The sequence below is a fragment of the Stomoxys calcitrans genome, chromosome 5, assembly GCF_963082655.1.
Source record: "Stomoxys calcitrans chromosome 5, idStoCalc2.1, whole genome shotgun sequence".
In the NCBI taxonomy this organism is placed as follows: domain Eukaryota; kingdom Metazoa; phylum Arthropoda; class Insecta; order Diptera; family Muscidae; genus Stomoxys; species Stomoxys calcitrans.
Genome location: NC_081556.1, coordinates 37539794 through 37567692, shown reverse-complemented (window position 1 = coordinate 37567692; position 27899 = coordinate 37539794). Strand labels below are relative to the sequence as shown.

At 37.7% G+C, this 27899-nt stretch overlaps 1 protein-coding gene across 4 annotated transcripts; it reads right to left on the bottom strand.

Annotated features, from left to right (window-relative positions):
* LOC106082165 (uncharacterized) lies at window positions 1-27899 on the bottom strand. Of its 4 annotated transcripts, none has more exons than XM_013244518.2 (4): window positions 27680-27899; window positions 14781-15392; window positions 2241-2405; window positions 1-2111 (listed from the first exon to the last, which is right to left on the bottom strand). In XM_013244518.2, exons 2-4 carry the CDS (start codon window positions 14836-14838, stop codon window positions 1846-1848), a joined length of 489 nt encoding a protein of 162 aa, XP_013099972.1. In that variant the 5' UTR covers window positions 14839-15392; window positions 27680-27899; the 3' UTR covers window positions 1-1845. The 4 variants fall into 4 exon arrangements, with proteins under 4 accessions (XP_013099972.1, XP_013099971.1, XP_013099973.1 ...); XM_013244517.2 differs by having other exon boundaries at window positions 27713-27899; XM_013244519.2 differs by lacking the exon at window positions 27680-27899 and adding an exon at window positions 25776-25960.

Here is a 27899-nt window from a genome sequence, read left to right as displayed (position 1 = left end):
TTTTCTTTCGGTGTATCATTTCTCCGGCTTTATATAATAAAGGGTGGTTAAATTTGAAGAGACGATATCGAATGCGAATCGCACCTAAACGTCAAGTTTTGTTTTTGTCATTCCATTTTGGCATTTCTCAACTTCAGACCAACTCAATTTAAACTATTGGAAAATGCATAATCACACAACGCATTTAAGCTATTCAAAATCAATATCGGCATTTAAAATTTAACCACTCTTTATTAAAATCATCCAAAACTTTGTACACTGATAGAAAAAAAAAGAAAAAAGGCGGTATGTCATCAATACCTGTTGGTATTATATTTTTCAATAACTGTCGCTATTATATAATTCAATACCAAATGGTATAATGGATTGCAACATGCATGCGGTGTTGTTTAATTTATTGTTTGTGCCATAAGGTATTGATAAAATCACATTTGGTATTAATTTTTCTTTCGGTGTACCATTTCTCAAACCTTTTAAAATAAATTCGATAAATATCATTAGTTTGATATGTCACCGAAATGATAGATTGTGGGAAGGTCCCATTATCTATTTCAAAGAGATCATATAAAGCCAGAGATGGGACACACTATAGCATATTAGTGTGAATGTACACAAGACGTAAGCCCTCAGTCTTGGGAAGAATTTGTAAATGTGTGTGTAAGCATACGGCCAAAACTGTTTGCTTTTTCCCTGTGCCCCTTATAACCAACATTTGTGAACTTTTATCAAAGTGGCTGTGGATAACACTTTAACAAACTTATTGCTTTAAAATGATTACAAATTTATATGAGGATGTCAATATAGGCTTAAATTGTACAACCACATTTACCACATCTCATAATTTCAATTGAATTTTCTGCCCTCTTTTAACAATCATAACATTGTATAATTTTACTTAATTTAAAACGAAATTATTATTTAATTGTAAATGTAATAAACTGAACAATGGAGAATGCATGTAAGTACATACGATACAAATTAATTAATATTACTTAAGGTGTTTGTTTCATTTAAATTTCAGGCAGTTTTCTATTGTTATTCTTGTTGTTTTTTCATTACTTTTAATGGAAAGAAAACCTTAATGGGTTGTTTAGAACACATACACATACACACTCCCACACACACACGGCTTACACAAATCAACTTGCATAATCGAAACAAAGATAAGCAGAAATGAGAGACTCTCACTGGCAATTTACGGCTGAGTAGAAAGTGTTACGTCTTAAATGACTGACTGACTGACTGACCGACTGAATGTCTGACACTTAATATAAAACTGATAAAAAGAAGAAGAACTAAATATCCCCAGAAAATTAAAATTCTTCAAAATTAACTAATTATTTAATTAATTGTTTTTTTTTTTTTCATTAAAGACCCAAAACTAAAAAAATTTATAGTTCGTTTGTTGTTGTTTGTTAAGAATTTCTTTGTGGTTTGGTTTTATATCCTCTTTCAGATAATCAATATCCTATTATATTCTTATCTTTGGTTTTGCAACTTATTACTTTTCATTTGCTCTTCTTCTTTTTGTCTTTTTCTATCATTGTATGTTTTTTCTTATAATTTTGTTTTATCGTCAAGCGTAAATTTTCTCTTATGGTTTTTTGTTTTTTTTTGTTAGCTGTGTTTTTGGTTTGGTTTTATTTTGGTTTTTGTTTTTATAGATTCGATTTAATGTTTACCTCTTATGCGCCCCTCATTCTTGACTTTCTTTAGCAATGTACTATATATGTAACTCCCTTTCCTTCTAACTGGTTGATTCACACTTCTTCCTTATTTGCTATATATGTAACTGCTTGCAGTGGTGTTGCTGCTTCTGCTGCTGTCCGTGTTTTCTTTCTATATTTATGAGGAGGAGGAGGAGATGAGTTGAAGATTGATACGTTTACATGAGAACATTATGAAGAGGGCAGCTAGTGTATAGGGCATTAAGTGTATCAAATAGTTGTTGTTGTTCAGTGTTGAGGTGGCATGATTACACAAATCTGTAGTGCAGGCACAATAGATAGCCTGTACATCGTGAGTACCCGAACGTTTTAGGCACGTACCATCATCGGTGCTATTATCGCGTATATAACCGCATCCACGTACAATGCGTACCTTGCCATAAACTATAAAAGTACAAAGAAAACGTTTTTTTATAAGAATATTGAAAATCTAAAATTAATCAATGATTAACAGTAGCTTAATATGTTAATAATGTTTGGTTGAGTTGGCACGACATAATTTTTGGCACCTACCCTTCTGTACGGTTTTGCGGCATAAAACTGGCACCTTATCCTTAAGATGTTCACGTGGTTCCTGTTTGCTGCAGTTAACTTCACCTATCGAATAAGGATCGAAGGGATCACCGCAACGGCGATCATATTCACTGTTGCAATCGTAACACATCAAAGCCGTTGAAACTAAAATTGAGAAAAAAATTTAATCAATTTAAGAGAATGGAATAGTTTTTGTAAATACTATCAATGGCAATGAATTAAGTATATACAGAAACAAAAACAAGCAAAGACATTGATTAGCAGCTAAGCAGAGACAAACAAAAAATAATATACAAAAATTAAATGTTCTCTGTATACAGCTTCCCCTTATGGTCCCCTCACTTCTTCTTATATATAAAAATCAATTTGTGTTTGTTTGTAGGTTGGTTTGATTGTTTGTTTGTATGTTCCTTGTAGACTCAGAAACGACTGAACCGTTTTCTTGAAATTTTCATTGACGGTGCATAATCATTCCGTGGTGAAAATGGGGTACTACATTTGATATCTGAAGGGGGAGCGGACCCTCCCTTACCCTAATTTACAGAAACGCCAGATTTCGGAGATGGGTGGTGCGAAATTATGTGTACTCTCTTATAGTAAGCTACGAACAAAAATTTGGTATTCAAATTTTGGATGGGGTACCTAGGGGGGGCGCCCTTGGCGTGCGGCGCCTACGAAATATATATATACACCAATTACGACAATATGTGACTCAAATAAAAGGTATTTCAGATTAGAAAACGTATCTGATATCCTATTATCCGTCCAAGTGTTTGGGGGACCTCCCCAACCCCCAAAACACCCCTAAATCGGACATATTTACCGACCATGGCAATATTTGACTAATGTGTGAAAATATTTGCGAGTAAAATAAGAATCTGATATCCAAATTTGAGACAAAGTTTCTGGGGGTCCACCCCTTTCCCAAAACACCCCCCCAACAGGGCTTATTTACTGACCATGGCAATACAGGGCTTAAATAAAAGGTATTTGAGTGTAGAATACGAATCTGATATCCAAATGTGGGACCAAGTGTTTGGGGGGCCTCACCATCCCCGAGAACATACCCCAAAGAAGACAAAATTTACGACCATAGCAATATGGGACTCAAATGAAAGGTCTTTGGGAGTAAAGCACGAATCTGATATCAATATTCGGGAAAAGTGTCAATGGGGCCACCCCACCCCCGTGACACCACCCAAATAGGAAGCGTTTGCTGACCATTGCAATATGAGGCTCAAATAATAGGTATTTTAGAGTTGAACACGAATCTGATATATATTTTCAAAGCCAAGTCACTGAGTGGCTGCCCATCCCCCAAAACAGCCCCAAACCGATCATGTTTGCCGATAATGGAAAAATGGAGCACAAATGAAGGGTATTTGGGAGTAGACCATGAATCTGATATTAAACTTCTGGACCAACTCTCTAGGGGACGTCCCACCACCATAATAGGACGTATTTGCTCACCAAGACAATTTGGGTCATCAAGACAGTGGAGCTCGATATTCATAGTTTCTAGGGCCCATACCCCAAACCGGACATATTTGCTGGCTTTTTCAATAAGAGGTTTAGATGAATGGTATTCGAGATTAGAGAACGCGTTTGATATCCAATTTTGAGGCCAATGGCAATATGGGGTTCAAATATATGAGAATAGAGCACGTTGCTGATATATTTTCAGGGCTTAGTGTTTGGGGGACCACCCCACTCCCCAAAACACCCCTAAATCGGGCATATTTACCGACCATGTCAATGTGGGGCTTAAATGAAAGGAATTGATATCCACTTTCGGGACCAATTTTCTGGGGGTCTACCCCTTTCCCAAAATACCCCACAAACAGCAATTTTTTACTGACCATCGCAATATGCGGCTCAAATAAAGGTATTTGGGAATAGAATACGAATTTGATATCCAAATGTAGGACCATGTATTTTAGGCACCACGCCTTCCCCAAAACACCCCCCAATGGGTAACAATTTTTCGACCATGCCAATATGTGGCACAAATTAAAGGTATTTGAGATAAGAAAACGAATTTGATAACCAATCTTGGGGTCGTGTTTTTGGGGGACGCTTTATCCTGTAAACTCCCCTCAAAACCAATTGCAATATGGGGTTTAAAAAATGCTATTTGAGAGAAGAGCACGATGCTGATATTGTTTGAGGGCCAAGTGCCTGGGGGACCACCTCAATCCCGAAAAAACCCCTAAATCAGTCATCATGGGAATATCAGGCTAAAATAAAGTATTTTAAGAATGGAGTACACCTTACATCCAAACTTAAATGCGTAGACCAATAAAGATGGGATTCAAATAAAGGCACTTATATTGTTAACCTGTTTGTCGAGCTATATACTATTTTCGTAGCATGGTATTTCACTAGAAGCTCTTTAACTGTCGAAAATAAATATTCCAAGGAAAAATTTTGTTTCATATAAATTAAAAGAGGTCGATGTAGCCATGTCCGCCTGCCTAAAGCACGCTAACATCCGACGGAGTAAAGGTAGGCGCTTGAAATTTTTGGGATTTATTGGTTGCCCAAAAAGTAATTGCGGATTTTTCAGGCCGGCCAAATGAAGTTGATGATGACCAAATCAAAGCATTAATCGAATTGGATCGTCATGTAACTGAGCGTGAGATAGGAGAGAAGTTAAATATACCAAAATCAACCGTTCATTATCACATAAAAAGTCTTGGACTGGCGAAAAAGCTTGATATTTGGGTACCACATGCATTGAAAGAAATTCATTTAGCAAACCGAATCAACGCTTGTGATATGCACCTTAAACGCAATGAATTCGATCCGTTTTTAAAACGAATCATAACTGGAGATGAAAAATGGATTGTTTACAACAACTTTAGTCGAAAACAATCATGGTCCAAGCATGGTGAACCAGCTCAAACCACTTCAAAGGCTGATATCCACTAAAAGAAGGTTATGCTGTCTGTTTGGTGGGATTGGAAGGGTGTGGTATTTTTTCAGCTGCTTCCAAGGAACCAAACGATTAATTCGGATGTTTACTGTCAACAATTGGACAAATTGAATACAGCCATCAAGGAGAAGCGACCAGAATTGGTCAATCGTAAAGGTGTCGTATTCGACCAGGACAACGCTAGACCGCGCACATCTTTGGTCACTCGCCAAAAACTGAGTGAGCTTGGCTTTTGATGCATCCACCATATAGCCCTGACCTTGCACTATCAGACTACCATTTATTTCGATCTTTGCAGAACTCCTTAAATGGTAAAACTTTCGGCAATGATGAGGCTATAAAATCGCACTTGGTTCAGTTTTTTGCAGATAAAGGCCAGAAGTTCTATGAGCGTGGAATACTAAATTTGCCAGGAAGATGGCAAAAGGTTATCGAACAAAATGGCAATTAAATATTTGATTAAAGTTCATTCTAAGTTTTATTAAAAATGCATTTACTTTCTTTTAAAAAATCCGCAATTACTTTTTGAGCAACCCAATAAATGGACCAAATCGGTCCATGTTTTGATATAGCTGCCACATAAACAGATCGTGGGTCTTGAATTCTTGAGCTTCTAGAAGGCGCAATTATTTCCGACTTGGCTAAAATTTTGCACAATTGTGCCAAGTATGGTCTAAATCGGTCCATAACCTGATATAACTGCCACATCATCCGATCGCGGATCTTGACTTCTTCAGTTTCTAGAAGGCGCAATTCTTATTCGATTTGACTGAATAACTGTGCCAAGTATAGTCTAAATCAGTCCATAAACTGATATAGCCGCCATATAAACAGATCTCCCGATAAGACTTCTTGAGCCTCTAGAGGGCGCAATTCCTATGAAATTTTGCATTGTTATAACTTCCAACGACTGTGCTAAGTATGGTTGAAATCGGTTCATAATCTGATATAGCTGCCATATAAACCGATTTTGGGTCTTGATTTCCTGAGTTCTAAAGGGAGCAATTCTTATCCGATTTGGCCGAAATTTTGCGTGAAGAATTTAATGTTGACTTCCAACGACTGTGTCAAGTATGGCCTAATTCAGTCCATATGATATAGCCGCCATATATACCGATCTTCCGATTAGACTTCTTGGGCTTCTAGAGGGCACAACTCTTATCCAATATGGTTGAAATTTTCCATATGTCATTTTGGTATGACTTCCAACAACTGTTCCAAGTATGGTATAGACGTTTCCTTCTCTCCTTTTCTCCCCATACCTCTCATTTATTTGGTGCGTTACTATTGTTTGCTTTTTATATTGCATTCTTGCCTTCAGTAGCATTGCGACACTCTTAGTCGAACCATGGGTTTCTCGGAAGGAGGCTTCTGGTACCTAAGGTCGGATTGCGAGATATTTTCTATGAAGTGGGCAATGGATTGCCATTGCAGCGTTATATCATTAGGACAAGGAGTGCTTTCATCAACGGTTCGATCAGTCGAGTGGAGTTTGTTGTTGTCATCTGTTGCGTTTACAGCTTTTCAATGTCCAGCTTCTATGCAGTGTCAGATCGTACTTTTTTCGCCATGCTCAAACAGGTGCAAACCTCGCCATGCTTAACGCCATGCAAACACGCTGGATGAATACCTTCCATCTGCAAATTTGCAAATTTTGCCCATGAACATTCCACTAAAGAACAGGGGCAAACTTCTCACATATCAATGAGTGCAGTCCGATTCAAGTTTAAGCTCAATGATAAGGGGCCTCCTTTTTATAGCCGAATCCGAACGACGTGCCGAAGTGCGACACCTCTTTGGAGAGAAGTTTTACATGACATAGTAACTCACAAATGTTCCCAGCATTAGGAGGGGAAAACCACCGCTGAAAATTTTTTCTGATGGTCTCGCCAGGATTCGAACCCAGGCGTTCAGCGTCATAGGCGGACATGCTAACCTCTGCGCTACGGTGGCCTCCATACCTTCCATCTACCACAACGTAGTCAAGTTGGTTACTTCCTACATGATCTGCAGACAACCATGTAGTGCTGCTCACTACCATGTATTTAGCCGCGACGAAATCTATAATCCGACCTTATCTCGTAGAGGCAAAATTTTCCGACTGTTGGACCAAAAATATTTTCCTTCCCGAAACAATTTTAATATAATGGTCGCGGCAGCAGTCAAATTCTCTCTCTAGGCGCTCGTATAAAATATCTTTGGTTGGCTCGTCCTTGTCTTCCGTCGGGGCATGGACACAAACAAGGCTGAAATTGAAACATGTGGGTTTTATGCGGATTGTGGCTAACCCCTCTTTCACCGGAGTGAAACTGGAGACAAGGCGTTTCAGTCCACGTCTAACCACAATTCCACAGCCAAATTCATGTCTCATGTCATGGCTAAACTATAGCTAGTTCGTCACCGTTTGCTGCTATTGTGACGCCATGCCCGGTCCATCGCACATCCTTGCTTTTCGATACACATAATCTCTCAAAATGTAAGTATGTGCTATTCAAAATTGAAGGAGCCTGTGATCTAATCAGGTTCTTTACAATTTATATTACCCAAATTGTTTTTGTGTTTTACAGCAATGCCACAGATTTATACCAGCAACACATCACCATACACACAAACTAATTTTCTGGAAAAATATTATGAAACAACAAGGGGATACATTATGAATGCCAACTCGATTTACCAGTAAAACAATCACATTTTATACTTTTAATTAAATAACAAGTTGTTGGACGCTCCGCTTTCCCAAGTTCGTTCTCCTCGTATGCATGTTTTTGATTGCAGTTACTGACTAAAGCAACGTATACGTAATCTTCTCAAATTCAAAACGTTATTCATACGCACCCCTGTGTTGGCAGAGGCTCCATAAGGATTGCTATTGAAAGAGTTCCACACAAAGTGGCTATGACAAGCGGCAAATACACATTCAACCCTAACATATAAGACATTTCAGTGGAACTCATCGCTTTGTTTGATTGGAAGTTTCCTTTTATTCTTTCAGGTGGCTTTATGGAAATCGTTTGATTAGCTGTTTTACCGTTATGCTATCACAACAACTCAAACACACCAACACACGAACACACACATACATATACACAAAAGTCACTGACACACATTTCAAGTGGGTCAATTGAAGTCAATAGAATACAAAAATTTTTCTTCTAAGCGTGTTGTGAGTGTGTGCGGTTTCAAAGGAAACAATAGTCAGATGGCTTCTAACGTGAATGTAAACATAAATTTAGATGCCTTCCCGTTGAACACAATACACATTCAAACAATTGTGTATTTGTATGTAGATATGTGAGTATGCAACATAAATCAATGTGTATATATGTGGACATACAAAATGGAATATATCGATACAACACGTTGTTGGATAACATCATGTCATACAACGTTTCTCATTCTTTTCTCGGTATACTTGAGAAGTGCTCAATACAAGCATTTGTGTTTAATTACAGACATATATATTGAAATGCTACCCATTGCCATAATTCGATTTTAGTTAGCAGCTTGTGTTGCCACGAGAAGAGGATAAACGACTTATAAATGTTTTTTTTTTTTTTTTTTTTTTGTAATATTTTTGGCCGAAATAAATGTCAAAAGTCTAAAATAATAATTGTCTTCTTTTTAGGATTCCATTTTCCCTTAGATACAAACTTGGTGGACGAATTTCTCTTGAAAACTCGGTTTCACTCACTCAAGCTTTTTCATATTGGTGGCGTCGTTAACACTATCGACCTGTTGGCTGAAAAGCTTTCAGGAAACACGTTTTACTTTGGTAGTCTTATTGTATTCCTTGAGCCGTGTGTAATACACGTCCTCTTTCCTAATTTTGCGAATCTCCCCAGTCATCCAGGGTTTTTCTTGGGCTGCTTTCCTTTCTCGAAGAGGACAAATATCTAACTGCAAATTTTGCCCATGAAAATTCCACTAAGGAACAGGGGCAAACTTCTCACATATCAATGAGTGCAATTTAAGCTCACAGATAAGGGGCCTCCTTCTTATAGCTGAGTCCGAACGATGTGCCGAAGTGCGACACCTCTTTGGAGAGAAGTTTTACATGACATAGTAACTCACAAATGTTCCCAGCATTAGGAGGGGAAAACCACCGCTGAAAATTTTTTCTGATGGTCTCGCCAGGATTCGAACCCAGGCGTTCAGCGTCATAGGCGGACATGCTAACCTCTGCGCTACGGTGGCCTCCATACCTTCCATCTACCACAACGTAGTCAAGTTGGTTACTTCCTACATGATCTGCAGACAACCATGTAGTGCTGCTCACTACCATGTATTTAGCCGCGACGAAATCTATAATCCGACCTTATCTCGTAGAGGCAAAATTTTCCGACTGTTGGACCAAAAATATTTTCCTTCCCGAAACAATTTTAATATAATGGTCGCGGCAGCAGTCAAATTCTCTCTCTAGGCGCTCGTATAAAATATCTTTGGTTGGCTCGTCCTTGTCTTCCGTCGGGGCATGGACACAAACAAGGCTGAAATTGAAACATGTGGGTTTTATGCGGATTGTGGCTAACCCCTCTTTCACCGGAGTGAAACTGGAGACAAGGCGTTTCAGTCCACGTCTAACCACAATTCCACAGCCAAATTCATGTCTCATGTCATGGCTAAACTATAGCTAGTTCGTCACCGTTTGCTGCTATTGTGACGCCATGCCCGGTCCATCGCACATCCTTGCTTTTCGATACACATAATCTCTCAAAATGTAAGTATGTGCTATTCAAAATTGAAGGAGCCTGTGATCTAATCAGGTTCTTTACAATTTATATTACCCAAATTGTTTTTGTGTTTTACAGCAATGCCACAGATTTATACCAGCAACACATCACCATACACACAAACTAATTTTCTGGAAAAATATTATGAAACAACAAGGGGATACATTATGAATGCCAACTCGATTTACCAGTAAAACAATCACATTTTATACTTTTAATTAAATAACAAGTTGTTGGACGCTCCGCTTTCCCAAGTTCGTTCTCCTCGTATGCATGTTTTTGATTGCAGTTACTGACTAAAGCAACGTATACGTAATCTTCTCAAATTCAAAACGTTATTCATACGCACCCCTGTGTTGGCAGAGGCTCCATAAGGATTGCTATTGAAAGAGTTCCACACAAAGTGGCTATGACAAGCGGCAAATACACATTCAACCCTAACATATAAGACATTTCAGTGGAACTCATCGCTTTGTTTGATTGGAAGTTTCCTTTTATTCTTTCAGGTGGCTTTATGGAAATCGTTTGATTAGCTGTTTTACCGTTATGCTATCACAACAACTCAAACACACCAACACACGAACACACACATACATATACACAAAAGTCACTGACACACATTTCAAGTGGGTCAATTGAAGTCAATAGAATACAAAAATTTTTCTTCTAAGCGTGTTGTGAGTGTGTGCGGTTTCAAAGGAAACAATAGTCAGATGGCTTCTAACGTGAATGTAAACATAAATTTAGATGCCTTCCCGTTGAACACAATACACATTCAAACAATTGTGTATTTGTATGTAGATATGTGAGTATGCAACATAAATCAATGTGTATATATGTGGACATACAAAATGGAATATATCGATACAACACGTTGTTGGATAACATCATGTCATACAACGTTTCTCATTCTTTTCTCGGTATACTTGAGAAGTGCTCAATACAAGCATTTGTGTTTAATTACAGACATATATATTGAAATGCTACCCATTGCCATAATTCGATTTTAGTTAGCAGCTTGTGTTGCCACGAGAAGAGGATAAACGACTTATAAATGTTTTTTTTTTTTTTTTTTTTTTGTAATATTTTTGGCCGAAATAAATGTCAAAAGTCTAAAATAATAATTGTCTTCTTTTTAGGATTCCATTTTCCCTTAGATACAAACTTGGTGGACGAATTTCTCTTGAAAACTCGGTTTCACTCACTCAAGCTTTTTCATATTGGTGGCGTCGTTAACACTATCGACCTGTTGGCTGAAAAGCTTTCAGGAAACACGTTTTACTTTGGTAGTCTTATTGTATTCCTTGAGCCGTGTGTAATACACGTCCTCTTTCCTAATTTTGCGAATCTCCCCAGTCATCCAGGGTTTTTCTTGGGCTGCTTTCCTTTCTCGAAGAGGACAAATATCTAACTGCAAATTTTGCCCATGAAAATTCCACTAAGGAACAGGGGCAAACTTCTCACATATCAATGAGTGCAATTTAAGCTCACAGATAAGGGGCCTCCTTCTTATAGCTGAGTCCGAACGATGTGCCGCAGTGTGACACCTCTTTGGAGAGAAGTTTTACATGGCATAGTACCTCATAATTGTTGCCAGCATTAGGAGGGGAAAACCACCGCTAAAAATTTTATTCTGATGGTCTCACCAGGATTCGAATCCATGCGTTCAGCGTCATAGGCGGACATGCTAATCTTTGCGCTCCGGTGGCTCACTAGTGCAGTCGCAATCCTTTTGACATTGTCTTCAATGTCTTCTATGCTTGGAAAATCTAAATTATCTTGCCCAAGTCTTTGTCTGAGTAGACTTCCGAATTTTGGTTTATGGAAACTTATCGAATTCGGCACTGGCTGTGCTTTTCTTAACCTAATGTAGCAATGGCCTGAGAAGCAATGCTCCTTGAAGATCCTCCAATCCTGAAACTCATCGATCACCTGTCTGTCGCAAGCACGCTAACTTTCGAAGAAGTAAAGCTTGACGCTTTATATTTTGCATAAAGACCTTCTATTAGCGTAGGTCGGTGGGGATTGTAAATGGGCCAAATCGGTCTTTGTTTTGATATACCTGTCATATAAACCGATCTTGGGTCTTGTTTTCTTAAGCCTCTAGAGGGCGCAATTCTAGTCCGATTTGACTGAAATTTCGCATGTGGTGTTTTGATGGTGTTTCAATAACTGTGGTAAGTATGGTTCAAATCGATCTTGGGTCTTGACTTCTTGAGCTTTTAGAGGGAGCAATTCTTATCCTATTTGGCAATAATTTTGCACGTGATGTTTTGGTATCACTTCCAACAACTGTACTAAGTATGGTTTGAATCGGTCCATGTTTTGATATATTGTAGCTGCCATATAAACCGATCTTGGGTTTTGACTTATTGAGACTCTAGAGGGCGCAATTATCATTCTATTTGGCAGTAACTTGGCACGTGGTGTTTTGGTATCACTTCCAATAACTGTGCGAAGTATGGTCGAAATCGGTCTACAACCTGGTATAGTTGCCATACAAACCGATCTTGGATATTGATTTCTTAAGCCGCTAGAGGGCGCAATTCTTATCTGATTTGGCTGAAATTTTGGGCAAGGTGTTTTGTTATGACTTCCAACAACTGTGCTATGTATGACACAAATCGATACATAACCTGGTATAGCTGCCATATAAACAGATCTGGGAACTTGACTTCTTGAGCCTCTACAGGGCGCAATTCTCATCTGACTTGGCAGAAATTTTGTACCACGGCTTCTCCCATGACATTCAATATACGTATCCAATATGGTCTGAATCTATCGATCAATCGAGCCGTATTGATACGACTCCAATATAAACCGATCTCCCGATTTTGCTTGTTGAGCCCCTACAAGGCGCAATTTTTATCCGAATGGACTGAAATATTACACAATAACTCGTACAATGTTCAGCATTCAATTAATTTATGGTCCGAATCGGATTACAACTTGATATAGCTCCAATAGCATCAAGTTCTTATTAATTATTCTTGATTTGACTTTATTTTGCCTAAAAATTTTGCACAGGTATTTAATATTGATGTAGGTCATTGGGTATAGCAAAATGGGCCATACCGCTTCAGATTTGGTTATAGCTCCCATATAAACCGACCTCCAGATTTGACTTCTTGAGCGCGTGGAAGCCACAATTTTTATCCGATTTGGTTGAAATTGTGTACATGGTGTTCTGTTATGACTTCCAAAAACTGTATTGAGTACGGTCTAAATTGGTGAAAAACCTAATATAGCTCCCATATAAACCGATCTCCTGATTTGACTTCTTGAGCCCTTACAAGCCGCAATTTTCGTCCGATTTGGCTGAAATTTTGCATTTGATATTCCGTTATGACTACCAACAACGGAGCCAGGTATGTTTGAAATCGGTCTATAACCTGATATAGCTCCCATATATACCGAACTCCCGATTTGACTTTTTGAGCCCCTACAAGCGCAGTTTTAGTCCGATTGGGCTGAAATTTTGCATGTGGTATTTTGTCATGACTTTCAACAACTGAGCCAAGTACGGTCTAAATCGGTCTTTAACCTGATGAGTCCAGGGAAGCAACAATTTTTGTCCGATTTGGCTGAGATGTTGTACATGTTGTTCTGTTACTGTGCCAAGTACGGTTGAAATCGGTACGGTTCAAATCGGTTTATAACCTGATGTAGTTCCCATGTAAACCGATATCAAGATTATGCTTCTTGAACACTTTCAAGCTGCAATTTGGTCCGATTGGATTGAAATTTTGCATGAGATGTTTTGTTAAGACTTCCAACAACTGTGCCAAGTACGGTCAAAATCAGTCTATATCCCATATAGCTCCCAAGTATATTGGGCTCTCGATCATGTTCGGTTCATAGAAGCTTTATTTTTTGTTGGTTTGACAGAAGTTTGGTATGTAGAATAAAATTATACCCCACAACTTAATTTATTTTGTATAAATTTTTAGCATGGTGGTGGGTTTCCAAGATTCGACCTGGCTGAACTTAACACTTGTTTTTTGATAAATTTTCCTCTTAAACTTGGCATCTTAATCTAAAAAAATTAAATATTTAAGTACGCTCTTATTTGTAAGGGTACTTTGTGTCTTTAATTACGGTTTACCGTTGTCTTGTCTCATGGTCAATTTCCTTCATTTAAAATGTTTGTCTTTAATAACAAGAGGCAAAGTTAGAGATTTATTTAACTACCATTTAAAATAAAAAAAAATCCTTTATATAAAGGAAATTATTTTTCTCCAAAGGGTATGTTTCCTTAAAGAGTTCGAAAATTGATCATCTTTAAATTGGGTTTGCAAATCTTTGGCTCAAATCTTTAAAATTAGGACAAAATTTTTTTCAGTTTATGGTGAAGGGTATACAAATGCCAGTATGGATGAGCTGCAGGAAACCACTCAACCAAAAGATGGTCATATCGAGCAAAAAATAACGGATTTTGGAAATGTAGGTTACTTCCACACATTTATGTCATTTGAATCGAATAAAAAATATTTTAACACTTTGTGTCAGCCAACCTGCAATAATAATTAAAACTCAGCTTCACAACTAAAGTAAAACTTAAGTGTGCCAATTTAGCTTTTAATTATCACATGATTTCCCCTTGACATCTTCTATGTAATGTATTCAGTTAAATGACTGTTAGTATTTGTATCAGCCCCATGAGACTTAACTCTTTTTCACAGGCCACTGATGTTGTAATCAACACTAATCACAATTCTCCCCATTGTGTTCAACACAAATCAAAAGTGTCCACTTACAAACTAGCAAACATACATACGCAAGTAAATGGTGAATAAGTGTTGGGTTATTTTTAAGTCTTAAGTTATATGTTGAAATTGTAAGAGTACTCACCATGCAGGCATGCCAAGAAGGCAACCAAAAGTAATGTTCTTTCCATAAATGGTGACATTGTTAACTAATTGTTTTGTGGTTTTGTTTTATTTGTTGCTTGGTGTTGTTGTAGTTTTGTTCTTTTTAATTTTTTTTTTGGATTATGCCAAAGGGTAAAATCCACCAAATATCAGCTACTCCACACACTAACAAACGCGAATGACAAATCAATGAACCAGCCAACCGCGAGCAGAGCGAACAATCCAACGGACACAAGCCAACACACTAAGGCTTACGATGTGATTTTTGTGGGGGTGTGGGTATATGTATGTGTGTGTGTGTGTGTTATGTGTTCACCACTTCCCTTTTTTGCTTTGTATATATCCAGATATCTGCAGATGAATGGTGGTCGTTCGTTTCAGCCAACAGCAACAATTAAATCAATATACAACACAAAAACACGCAATGATATCCTTCGTCCCGTTTTGTTTCGTTTCGTCTCGCTTTCGTTTTACTCTTTTATTTCGTTTTGTATTTCGATTGCCACACAAATAACGAACGAAAGAAACCCAAACTGTTAATGTCGAATGTTAAATCAACAACAACATATCGCACAGCCGCTGGTAGATAGAACTGTAAAACCATGCGAGAGAGAGAGAGAGAGTGAGATAAAAAGAGAGAGAAAGAGAAGAGAAAAGGTAACGGTTATTAATGTTGTTATGTGATTGACCAAACTAAGTAAATGTTTCATAACAAAAATTTTTTGGTTGAGAATATAAGCTAGGCAATTCAAAAAAAAAATCAAAAAACTTACAAATATATAAATAACGGTAACTCTTCGTTTGTCAAATTACAAAAAAAAAACTATTGATAACACTCTCAAAAGTTTTTGAAATTAATTTCATTATACTATGCTGCTTTCAGCATTGATGTTGTGTATGCCGGCAGATTTCTATGGTTAACTAAATGTCAAGAGTCCAAATCTTTTCGTAGATATTCTCCAACTAATTAACCCACCTTCTATGTGTATGAACCACAAAAGCAAAATGACAAGCTCAAATAAAGAAATGTAGAATAAGCTAAGGAAACGAAGAAATACCAATTCATTACCCAACGGGTGTGCCTACCAAAATTGTTTGGCCTTGCGAGTATTAATTTGTCAATAAAATTTAATGAGCCTCATTGTCCACTCGGGATATATACACTCTTGCAACGATACTTTTAAACAGACGTATACACTTTTGATATATACAATACATGTATGTGTATATGTAACACCTTAAACAGAATAATATATTCGACATAAGGGTCAATTTTTCACTATTAATTATTTTGTTTTATTTAGGCGTAGTCTAGCAGGATTGGCAATAGCCGAGCCCCAAGTGCCTGGCCAACAATGCCAAATATAGGGATTTATCAGAATTAATAAGCATACCTAATTAAATTTCACTGTATGAATCTTCAATAAAATTTAATTAAACAGAAAACTTCTTGAAATTGTTTATGCATCACGCTAAGCGATAATCTTTGTAAATGAAATTTTACAAATTTTATACTTTTGAATATGGGTAAAAAACTGCAGAGTATTTAATATCTCTACAGGCAGATTGCTTAGCATCATCATGTGCAGAAAAAAAATTTGTGAAAAATTTATTTCTATAGAAAATTTTATGAAACAACAAATTTTTCTAAGCAATTTTTAACTATAAAATATTTTGTGAAAATTTTAACTTTTATTTTTTATAAGTTTTTAATTTAATTTCTTCAAATTAGAAAATTTTAAAATTTTGCCAAATTTTTCTTTCTAACGAAAATTTTGTCAAAATTTTAATTGTATAGAAAATGTTGCAAAATTTAATTTTGTTCCTAAACCTATCAAATCTAAAAGCTATCGAAAATCTTTCTATAAAAATTTAAAAAAATATATATTTCTATAAGTGGGTTCGCTCAGAGACCAGTCCGGCCCATTGTTACTCCCTAGTAAAAACAAGTAAAAGCGTGCTAAGTTTGGCCGGGCCGAATTTTGGGAACCCACCACCATTGATTCTGCTTAAATATGGGAGCTATTCGACTTGGCACAGCTGTTTGGAGTCATAACAGAACACTGTATGCAAAATTTCAGCCAAATCGGATGAAAATTGCAGCTTATAAGGGCTCAAGAAGTCAAATCGGGAGATCGGTTTATATGGAAGCTATTTCTGGTTCTTGACCAATTTGGATCGTACTTGACACAGTTGTTGGAAGTTATAACAAAATATCATGTACAAAATTTTAGCCAAATCGGATGAAAATTGAGGCTTCCAGGGGCCCAAGAAGTCAATTGGGGAGATCGGTTTATATGGGAGCTATATCACGTTCTTGGCCGATTTAAACCGTAATGGACACAGTTGTTGGGAGTCATAACAGAACCCAACGTTCAAAATTTCAGCTAAATCGGATAAAAATTGCGGCTTGTAAGGTCTCACGAAATCAAATCGGGAGATCGGTTTATATGGGAGCTATATCACGTTCTTGACCGATTTAAACCGTAATGGACACAGTTGTTGGGAGTCATAACAGAACCCAACGTTCAAAATTTCAGCTAAATCGGATAACAATTGCGGCTTGAAAGGGCTCAAGAATTCGAATCGGGAGATCGGTTTATATGGGAGCTATATCAGGTTAAAGACCGATTTGTATCGTACTTGACACAGTTGTTGGAAGTTATAACAAACACTACGTACAAAATTTTAGCCAAATCGGATGAAAATCGAGGCTTCCAGGGGCCCAAGAAGTCAATTGGGGAGATCGGTTTATATAGGAGCTATATCAGGATAAAGACCAATTTGGATCATACTTGACACAGTTGTAGGAGTTTATAACAAAACACCACGTTCAAAATTTCTGCCAAATCGGATAAAAATTGCGGCTTGTAAGGACTCAAAAATTCGAATCGGGAGATCAGTTTATATAGGAGCTATATCAGGTTCTTCACCGATTTGGACCGTACTTGGCTCAGTAGTTGGAATACTATGTGCAAAATGCAAATGCAAAAGGCCAAATCGGATGAAAATTGAGGCTTCCAGGGGCTCAAGAAGTCAATTGGGAGATCGGTTTAAATGGAAGCTTTATCAGTTTAAGGACCGATTTATATTGTACTTGGCTCAGTTGTTTGAATTCCTAACAGAACACTATGTGCAAAATTTCAGCCAAATCGGACAAAAATTGCGGCTTCCAGGGACTCAAGACGTCAAATCGGAAGATCTTTTTATATGGGAGGTATAAAGTATCTGTGCAAAATTTCAAGCACCTAGCTCTACGCTTTCGACCGCTAACGTAACTTCGACAGGTGGACGGGCGGACGGACGGACATGGCTAGTTCGACTCAGAATGTCGAGGCGATCAAGAATATATATACTTTATGGGGTCCTAGATCAATATTTCGAGGTGTTACAAACGGAATAACAAGATTATTATACCCCCATCCTATGGTGGTGGGTATAAAAAGAAGAAAAGGAACAAGTAAAACCGCATTAATTTCGGCCGGGCCGAATCTTATATACCCTCCTGCTAGAGCTGATAAACTATCGATAATCGCAACATTCGATATTTTCAATATTTCCAATAAAAAATATCGATAGTATCGTTAATTTCCCATCACCTTTATATCAAAAGAAAATGAGAAGTAACAAGTAAAAGCGTGCTTAGTTCGTTCGGGCCGAATCTTATATACCCTCCACCATGGATCGCATTTGTCAAGTTCTTTGCCCAGTATATCTTTATAGGCAAACAAAGGATAATGGATAAAAATTTTCATGCTATTGGAGCCATTTCAGATTATGAACCGATTCGGAAAATACTTGGTTGGGGACCATAGTAGAAGTCATTGCGCAAAATTTCACCCAAATTGGATAAGAATTGCCCCCTAAACGAGCTCAGGAAGTAAGATCGGTTAATATGAAAGCTATATCAGATTATATGTCGATTCAGATCATATTTGGTATGCATGTTGAAGGTCTTGGGAGAAGTTTTTGCTCAAAATTTCAACCAAATTGGATAAGAACTGCGACCTCTAGAGGCTCAAGAAGTATAATCGGGACATAGGTTTGCATGGGGGCTTTATCATGTAATGAACCGATGTGGACCATACTTGGCATAGTTGTTGGAAGTCAAAGCAAAGGACTTCATGCTAAATTTTAGCCAAATCGGATAATAATTGCGATCTCTAGAGGCTCAGGAAATCAAGATCCGAGATCGGCTATATCAATTTATAAACCGAATTCCACCATACTAGACTCAGATTTTTGGAAGTCATAACAAAACTCCTCATACAAAATTTTAGCCAAATCGGAGAAGAATTGCGCCCTCTATAGGCTCAAGAAGTATAATCGGGAGATCGGTTTATATGGGGGCTATATCAGGTTATGAATCGATTTTTACCATACTTAGCACAGTTATTGGAAGTCATAACAAACTCCCTCATACAAAATTTAAGCTAAATCGGATAAGAATTTCACCGTTTAGAGGCTCAAGAAATCAAGTTCCGTTTTATATTTCAGCTATATCAAAACATGGGCCGATATGGCACATTTACAATCGCAACCGACCTACACTGAAAGGAAGTGTGTGTGCAAAATTTCAAGCGCCTAACTTTACTCCTTCGACAGTTATCGTGCTGTCCACAGACAGACGGACAAACGGAAACACAAGGCTAGATCGACTTAAAATGGCATGGCGATCAAGAATTTATATACATTATGGGGTCTTAGACCAATATTTCGATGTGTTACAAACGGAATGGCAAAGTTAGTAAACCCCCATCCTATGGCAGAGGGTATAAAACTCAGGAGATGGATTTAATGCGCAGACCGAATAAAACCAAATGTAGAAAAGTTAGTTGGATGTCTGAAGAGAAATCATTGCACAAAATTTTATCCCAATCGAATAAAAATAGCGCCCCCTATAGGCGCAATACGCACAAATACTTTTGATTAGTGTAGTTCGGTTGGGATTGTAAATGGGCCAAATCGGTCCATGTTTTGATATAGCTGCCATATAAACCGATTTTGGGTCTTGACTTCTTGAGCCTCTAGAGGGCGCAATTCTAGTCCGATTTGATTAAAATTTTGCACGTGGTGTTTTGGTACGATTTCCAACAACTATGCGAAGTATGGTTCAAATCGGTTTATAACCTGATGTAGCTGCCATACACACCGGTCTTGGATCTTGGCTTCTTGAGCCGATAGAGGGCGCAGTTCTAGTCCAATTTGACAGAAAATTTGCATGAGGTGTTCTAATTTTATGGTTTAAATCGGTTTATAACCTGATATAGCTGCCATATAAACCGATCTTGGGTCTTGACGTCTTCACCTTTTAGAAGGCGCAATTCTTATCCGATTTGGCTGCAATTTTGCATGTGGTGTTTTGGTATTACTTTTTTTGGTATTACAACTATGCTAAGTATGGTTCAAATCGGTTCATAATCTGGTGCCATATAAACCGATCTTAGATCTTGACTTCTTGAGCCGCTGGAGGGCGCAGTTCTCATCCGATTTGGCTGAAATTTTGCATGAGGTGTTTTGCTATGACTTCTAACAACTGCGCTTAGTATGGTTGAAATCGGATCATAACCTGATGTAGCTGCCATATTAACCGATCTTGGGCCTTGATTTCTTGAGACTCTAGATGGCGCAATTTTAGTCCGATTTGGCAATTGGTTGAGTTCAGCCAGGTTGATATGTGGTTTCAACAAGACGGTAACACATGTTACACAGCTCATTAAACAATGGATACATTGAAGAAAGAATTTGGTGATCAGTTTATCTCATGGGATTTGAGCCCTCTTGAATATTTTCCTATTGGAGTTATCTGAAGTCGGTCATAGGTCTATATGGACAAGCCAAACATGATGGAAGCATTTAAGTATAATATTACACGTGTTATTCGTGGACCGAAATGCCCGAAAAAGTGATGCAAAATTGGACCTTACAAATGAACCGTTTGAACCAGAGCCCCGGACAGCTTTTACAGAAATTTATATTGAAAAAGTATATGACAAACACCAATTTGTAATCCAATAAAAATGGTTAAATTTTTGGTTTCATTGTCTTTGAAGTCGAGCTTAATGACCAAGCGAATGCAACATCCAACATCTTGAAGAAAAGAAATTGCCAGTTCCTCAGACAAGGCAGGACACATGTCACCCCACTGGTGGACGCGTTTTGATAATTGGGTTTCATTATCTCATCGGCACCATCGTGAACTATGTCCGTCCGTCTGACCGGCCTACAGTTCACAGCCTGTTGTTCGTAGTACTTATAGTTGAGATCATAAGCACAAATCCTATATGTGGGTATGCCTCTAGCGACTTGCAAGCTAAGTTTTCAGGACCAGGCCCGAAGGACAACGAATGGTAGATGGTCACAAAGAGGGGGTTGTGATCAATCCAAAACTATGTGGCTTCATCTAGACTTGAAAAGGACTACTGCTTTGCCGTCATTGGCTAGAGCAGACGTCTCAGTCATTGTGTCCGTCATGACAGATCACTGTCTAATCGGAAAACATGCTGACAGACTGAAAGTTGCCAGCAACGACTTTTGCAGAAGCTGTGAGGACATCAAAGAAGAAGAGACTATAGAACACCTTCTGTGTGTATGTACCACACTAGCAGTTACAAGGAGTTCCACTTTACGTTCTCATTTCTTTGAGAACCTGTTTGACTTAGCGGATGGGAACATTCGCAAGTTATTGGGCTTTTTAAAGAGATCTAGATGGTTCAACGGTAGGAACTAGAAGGCATCTTCATTTTTCTGTTCCTGTGTTATCACAATATCTAAGTGAGTCTGATGGCAGACTGCCACTGAAACCTAACCTAACCTAACTTATTTTTGTGACACTCTAATGCGCTCTACTCTTTGAGTGCCAACCAGTGGTCCTGCTCGTCTATGCATGCTTGACCGCATGTGCAGGATTTCATCACGTCCCCCGTGAATACCATCCTATCTTATCCAATACAATAGGAAAAATAGAACAAGGTCGTATGCGTATGGGACCTTGCCTGGATAGCGGCAAGTTAGGGTGTTTTCATCCCGAAAACGAGATAAACCACACCCAGCGCAAGGACTACTGTCCAAGTAGTATCTTTTAAACTTTGGCATGCTATATGCGGAGCAAGATTATTTACCAGAGGACTACTTCTTTGTTGGAAGATACGATGTTGTTTTCTTGAGGAGAAATCTCTGGGCTGGTACCCGCATTCCCCTATATATGCAAAATGCAAATTTGTCCAAGATTATTCCAATAAGAATTGGAGGCAAACTTCGGTCCGATTCAAGTTTAAGCTCAATGATAAGGGACCTACTTTTTATAGACGAGTCCGAAGAGAGAAGTTTTTAAATGGCAAAACTCATAAATGTCGCCAGCATTGCGAATTTTGCAAATGGAAATTTGCCCATGAACATTCCATTAAAGAACCAAAGCAAACTTCTCACCTATAAATGAGTGCTGTCCGATTTAAGTTCAAGATCCTTGTGTTAGCAAAGTTTGAACTTCGGGCAGCAGTGCAACACCTTTTTGGGGAAGAGGTTTTTGCATGGCTGCCATACCATTTTCTTTTTCAAATGGCATAGTACCTCACAAATGTCGCCAGCATTAGCAGGGGAATGTTCTCGTCAGGATTAGAACCTATGCGTTCATCGTCATTGGTAGACATGCTAACCTCTGCGCTACAGTGTCGCCAGCAATAGGAGGGGATAACCACCGTTGGAAATTTTTCTGATGTTCACACCAGATTCAAATTTAGGCGTTCAACATCATAGGCGTACATGCTAACCTCTGCGCTACGGTAGCCTCCATCTCCTATATATAGTACATATGGCCTAAATAGCATGGGGCACCGGGACAGTAGTCTACAATGAGTTTTTTCAAATAAGGGACTAATATAAGCTTCTGTAAGGGTGTAGCGCCTATCAGGAGGAGGTCCTTGTAGATTCATTGCAGGGGATTTAGGTTCAGGAGTGACTACTTGATTGGACTGTCACCACATGCGTGGACAGTAGTCAGTTGACACAGATGGCTCCGCCGTCGGGCCATGTGAAGGCGAAACTATTTAGGAAATACAAAGTACTTTGCGGAGTACTGTCAGGCTGTGCTGCTTACCAGACAGTCAAGAGGGGGACGACGGCGGAATCAGACGGCTGTTCAACTAGCTAATAACGAATCGCTAATGAATGCCTATTATGCTACTGAATCATTGAAATATGCGCTGTGCAAGCTTCTTGGTACAGTGTACCCATGGAAAAAGTGCAAATGGGGTGGTTGGCGGGTGCCGTGGGTTGCATGGTGGAGGGTTTCAAGGAATGTAGGTCAATTATCATGGGCCTGAGGAAGCATGACCACGGACTGCTGATAGGAGTCCTCACTGATCAGGCCTTTAACGACGCGTTTAACACAGACAGAGACATCTAGCATGTCGAAAGGTGTTGTAGATGGTTGAGCATCTTTTGTGTTTTCGACTTTTAATTGCAAGGAGAAGGGTCAGGGATATAGATGAACACCCTTTTTCCATGGCCTCATGTCATTCTGAACTACTGTAGAAATTTGAGGTATCTGACTGTGAGAAATTCGCATCTATAAGAGCTCCTCTCTGGTTTGGCTGGTTTCTTTCGCTTTGGTTTTTTGTTCGCTGGTTCCTCCTTTCCTTTCTTTGCTTTTAGTAAAATTTCCTATAGAAGAATATTTTTGATAAAATTTCCCATAAAGGGAAATTTTGATCAAATTTCCCATAAAAGGGAAGTTTTGATTAATTTCATCATAGAAGGGAAATTTTGATCAAATTTCCCATAGAAGAGAAATTTTAATGGAGGCCACCGTAGCGCAGAAGTTAGCATGTCCGCCTGTGACGCTGAACGCCTGGGTTCAAATCCTGGCGAGACCATCAGCAAAAATTTCCAGTAGTGGTTTTCCCCTCCTACAAAAAAAATTCCCATAGCAGGGAAATTTTGATAAAATTTCCCACAGAAGAGAAATTTTAATCAAATTTTCAACGAAGAAAAATGTTGACAAAATTTCCCATAGAAGGGAAATTGTCATAAAATTTCCCATAGACGAGAAATTTTGATAAAATTTCTTATAAAAGGGAAATTTTAATAAAATTTACCTTAGAAACGAAATTTTGACATATTTTCCTGCAGAGGGTGCAATTCTTATTCAATTTATTGACTTTTGTACAACGACTTCCACTAGCACCTTCATTCATAGCCTGATATAGTCCCCATATAAACCCGTCTCCTGATTTTACTACTTGAGCCCTATAACACGCTCTTCTTTTAGGATTTGGCTGAAATTTTGCACCATGATTTTTGCCTCCAACATCCAAACCAAGTATGGACTGAATCGGTCAAGTATGGACTGAATCGGTCACTATAGCTCCAATAGCATATCAATTCATATCCTTTCCCTATAAAAAGATACTGAGCAAGGAACTTGACAAATGCGGTCCATGGTAGAGGGTATATAAGATTCGGCCCGGCTGAACATAGCTCGCTTTTACTTGTTTCTCCTTTATCCTCTTCTAAGGCGTACACCATAAACCTAAGGGTCTCCGAGTGTTGCGGCTAGCAACCGATTATGCAAGTTGCGAACCTAGCATTGGTTAGACTTGTTGCATATCCATGTGTGCTATGCAATTCAAGATGTAGTACAATAATTAAGTGACCTAATTTTAATGGCCTATTCTGAACAGTGTGCCATCTAGCGATACTTCTTTGTCGAGAAGTTTTGAAGCCTGTCGCTAATGCCGGTTGTCACTTGTAAGGTATAAGGCCATGTAAAACATTTTGTTTCAAAAAATAATTAAGTCAATTAAATTTCAATTAAAATTAATTTTTGACAAAATTTTAGAAAAACATTTGACAATATATTTTATCTTTATAAAATGCTGAATAATGATTCTATAGAAATTCAATTTTTACAACATTTTTCTAAAAATATAATTTTTTTATTTTTCTAAAAAAAATTAAATTTTGATAAAATTTTTCTTTAAAAAAAAGTTTTGAGAAAAAATTCCATAGAAAAATATTTTGATACAAATAGCATCAAAACGATCTTAATTCAATTTTCCTTCTTTAATAGTAAGCGGAGGGTGAAAAAGATTGGATTTGGAACAGCTTCTTATGTTTTTCGGAAATAGTGAGGTAATAAACCGGAAGTTCTAAGTATAAAAGTTAACGTCTACATATCCATGACCCCAGCATGAAAAAACGAATATTTAAAATATTCATCACATTCAATTAATGCCAAACAAATAGCTTATTGATAAGTGTGACCCAGTCAAGTTTTTCATTTAAAAACTTGCCATTATACCTTTAAAAAAAACGCCTAAAAGAACACTTTGCATAAAAGTTTTTTGTATACACTACGATTACGTATAGCTTTCGATTGACACTTTCTGACACGCACACACAAACATACACTCCATCAATCAAAAAAGACCTCCAATTGTAATACTCCTTTGTTCTTCGTTACGAGTATCTATGGTCCGATTCAGGAATTGCGTATACCTTTTATCTATATTTTAATAACGTATACGTCACGTATACGGCACCATTAGCTAAGTCAAATTGAATTGTTTCGTTGTCGTATTTCCCGAAACACTGTGCGTGTCCTTATTTTCCGATATCACTTGAAGTTATGCATGATAGAATTTGTATAAGAATTTACATTTACACATGGGAGTGTGTCAGTTTTTATTTCTTTGTTGGCTCTTTCTCTCTCTCTCTCTCTCTCTCGCTGACTCCCTTGCTCTCGGCACCTCTGTTGACGACCTATTGAGTGGTTGGCTTGATTTCTTGCTTTTGTGGTATGATTTACTGGTTAGTTAGTTAATACTTTGTAGTTTTAGGTGTTTGCTTAGCTTTTTGTGCATTTGTGGTGTTTTTTTTTTTTGCTTTTTTTCTGTTATATAGTAAGTTGTCTTTTCCACGAGTGTTTTTTCTGTGCTTTTTTGTGCTGCAGTTGTAGTAGCGACTTTCATCTTACTCGATACCACGATGACGATATAAACGACCTAATTACATGCAACAACAACAACACGAAAAGAAAGAAATAATAGCAACGGCATCGACAGCAAACAGAACGAACGAACAAGACGAATGACAATAACAATAGAAAAGCTACAAGAATGTTGGTTGGTGGCGCAACAAAAAGAAATGGTCTTTAAAAACCATGTGAAATTTTATTGTTAAGAGCATACAACCAGCTCATGTACACACACACACATGTACAAACACGCAGGCCCACTCTCATTCACAAGTGAGTTGGTTGAGAGGGTCTTTTTTGACAGTTATGTCTTGTCAGCAGAATTTCTATATTCTATTCTATAGAGTAGGCGATATGGCACAAGTACTGGCGCTGCTTGGTGCTGGTGGTGATGGTGATGGCCGTAGGAAAAGAACAATTTAATTGGATTGGAATGTTAGCTTTTTAACTACACTTGCCTACTTGGCTAGTGTTTGCCACAAAACACGTATGTGTATTTATGTGTATGTATGCATCTCACATTCTCAGGCACATGTTCAAAACCTCTCAAGGCATGCCAGTTTGTGGGTATGTTGATTGTATTTTCAACTTTCACCTCCTTTCTAATGTCCCCTTGTCAACCTCTTAACTAGGTTGCCTTTATTTTTACATAGCAACGTATATGTGTGTGTGTGTGTATGCGAAAGAGAGAATATATGTTTTTGTGTATCGTAATCACTGGAAAAAGGTATGAAAACATTGATTTTTTTATTTTATTTCATACTTCTTTTTTCTACACCCAAAAACTCGAAGGAAAAATAGCGGCAGCAGCAATGACATAATTGTTGGTTAATATAAATCATAAGTTAATAATGCTCTTTTGCTTTTTTATTTCTAGTTTAGCAAATTTGAGTTATCCTTTTTTTCAATTGTAATGGGGTTCTGGTCATCAATTTTATCTTCATTTCCTGTTTTTAGCAATAAATGCCTTCCGTCTTCAAAATAAAAGCTTTAGTTTTATAATTTTCTCTTTTCCTACTGCAAATTTACTAAAGCTTTATAGGTCTCGCTTACTCTAAAGCTTCTTCATGGGGCTTTCATCACTGGTCATCCTTTTCTCACGAGAAATTTTATGTGAGTACTCATACACAGCACTGGAAAGAAGGACTCCTTTTTTGACATAGCTTCATTTTTTTCATTTTGATGATTTGTTGTTGCTGCTGTTTTATTTAAGCTTTACTCTTCTCCATGGAAATGTAGAAGAGTTGCGGAGAGTGAGGCAGAGAGAGAGAGAGAAAGAGTAGCTGTGTAACGCGGAGCTATCCTGAGTCGAGTTAGGCAGAGTTGCAGTTGTTGTGATTATTGAAAATTCAATAACTGACCTAGTTAAGTCAATTCAAAGAAACATGACTCTGATGTTCCACTTTATCTTCTTTGTTTCTCTTAGCACTCCTTTTGCCAAAAGCAACCAAAGCAAAATTAGTCAAAATTTGCACTCCTTGTTTTGGAATTTCAAGTGAATTTCTGCCGAAAAGAAAATTCTTCTTCAATTTTCATTTTCGTAACCATACATAACACATACACACACATCATACACTCACTCACTACCACTGCTGTGGTTAAATATTTTCTTTCGAAAGAAAAACTTATGTAATCATTAGTCAGTCTTGGATTTTCATTTTCTTACTTCACATATAATATGTTTTTTCTTTCTTCATATCTTGGTTTGCATAACATTTTATTAAGCCTTAGGCTTTTGAAAGGAAATAATTTCCATAAAAAAAACTATTAAGGCCTTTTACAAACTTCTTTGACAATTTTTTCTAGTTCGCTTCTCAGTTTTTTTTGTAGAAAATGTAATTTCTTGTTTCTAGATTTTTATTGTTTTATACATATTTTTTTTTTTATTTTTTATAGATATTTACGTAAGAGCTCTCTATGTATATAAATTCTTATACCCGAACAAGGTTTAAGTAGAAAAAGTTGTAGATCTTTTCTTATTTTCCAGAGATACGATGACAACAGCCTAACGTTAAACACCGTTATTTCTTCTTGTGTCTTTTTTTCGCAATGAATAACAAAACTGTGAAAAACCAGCAAGGACGTCTATAGCTGACTGACTGCTGTTAACACACAAAACAATAA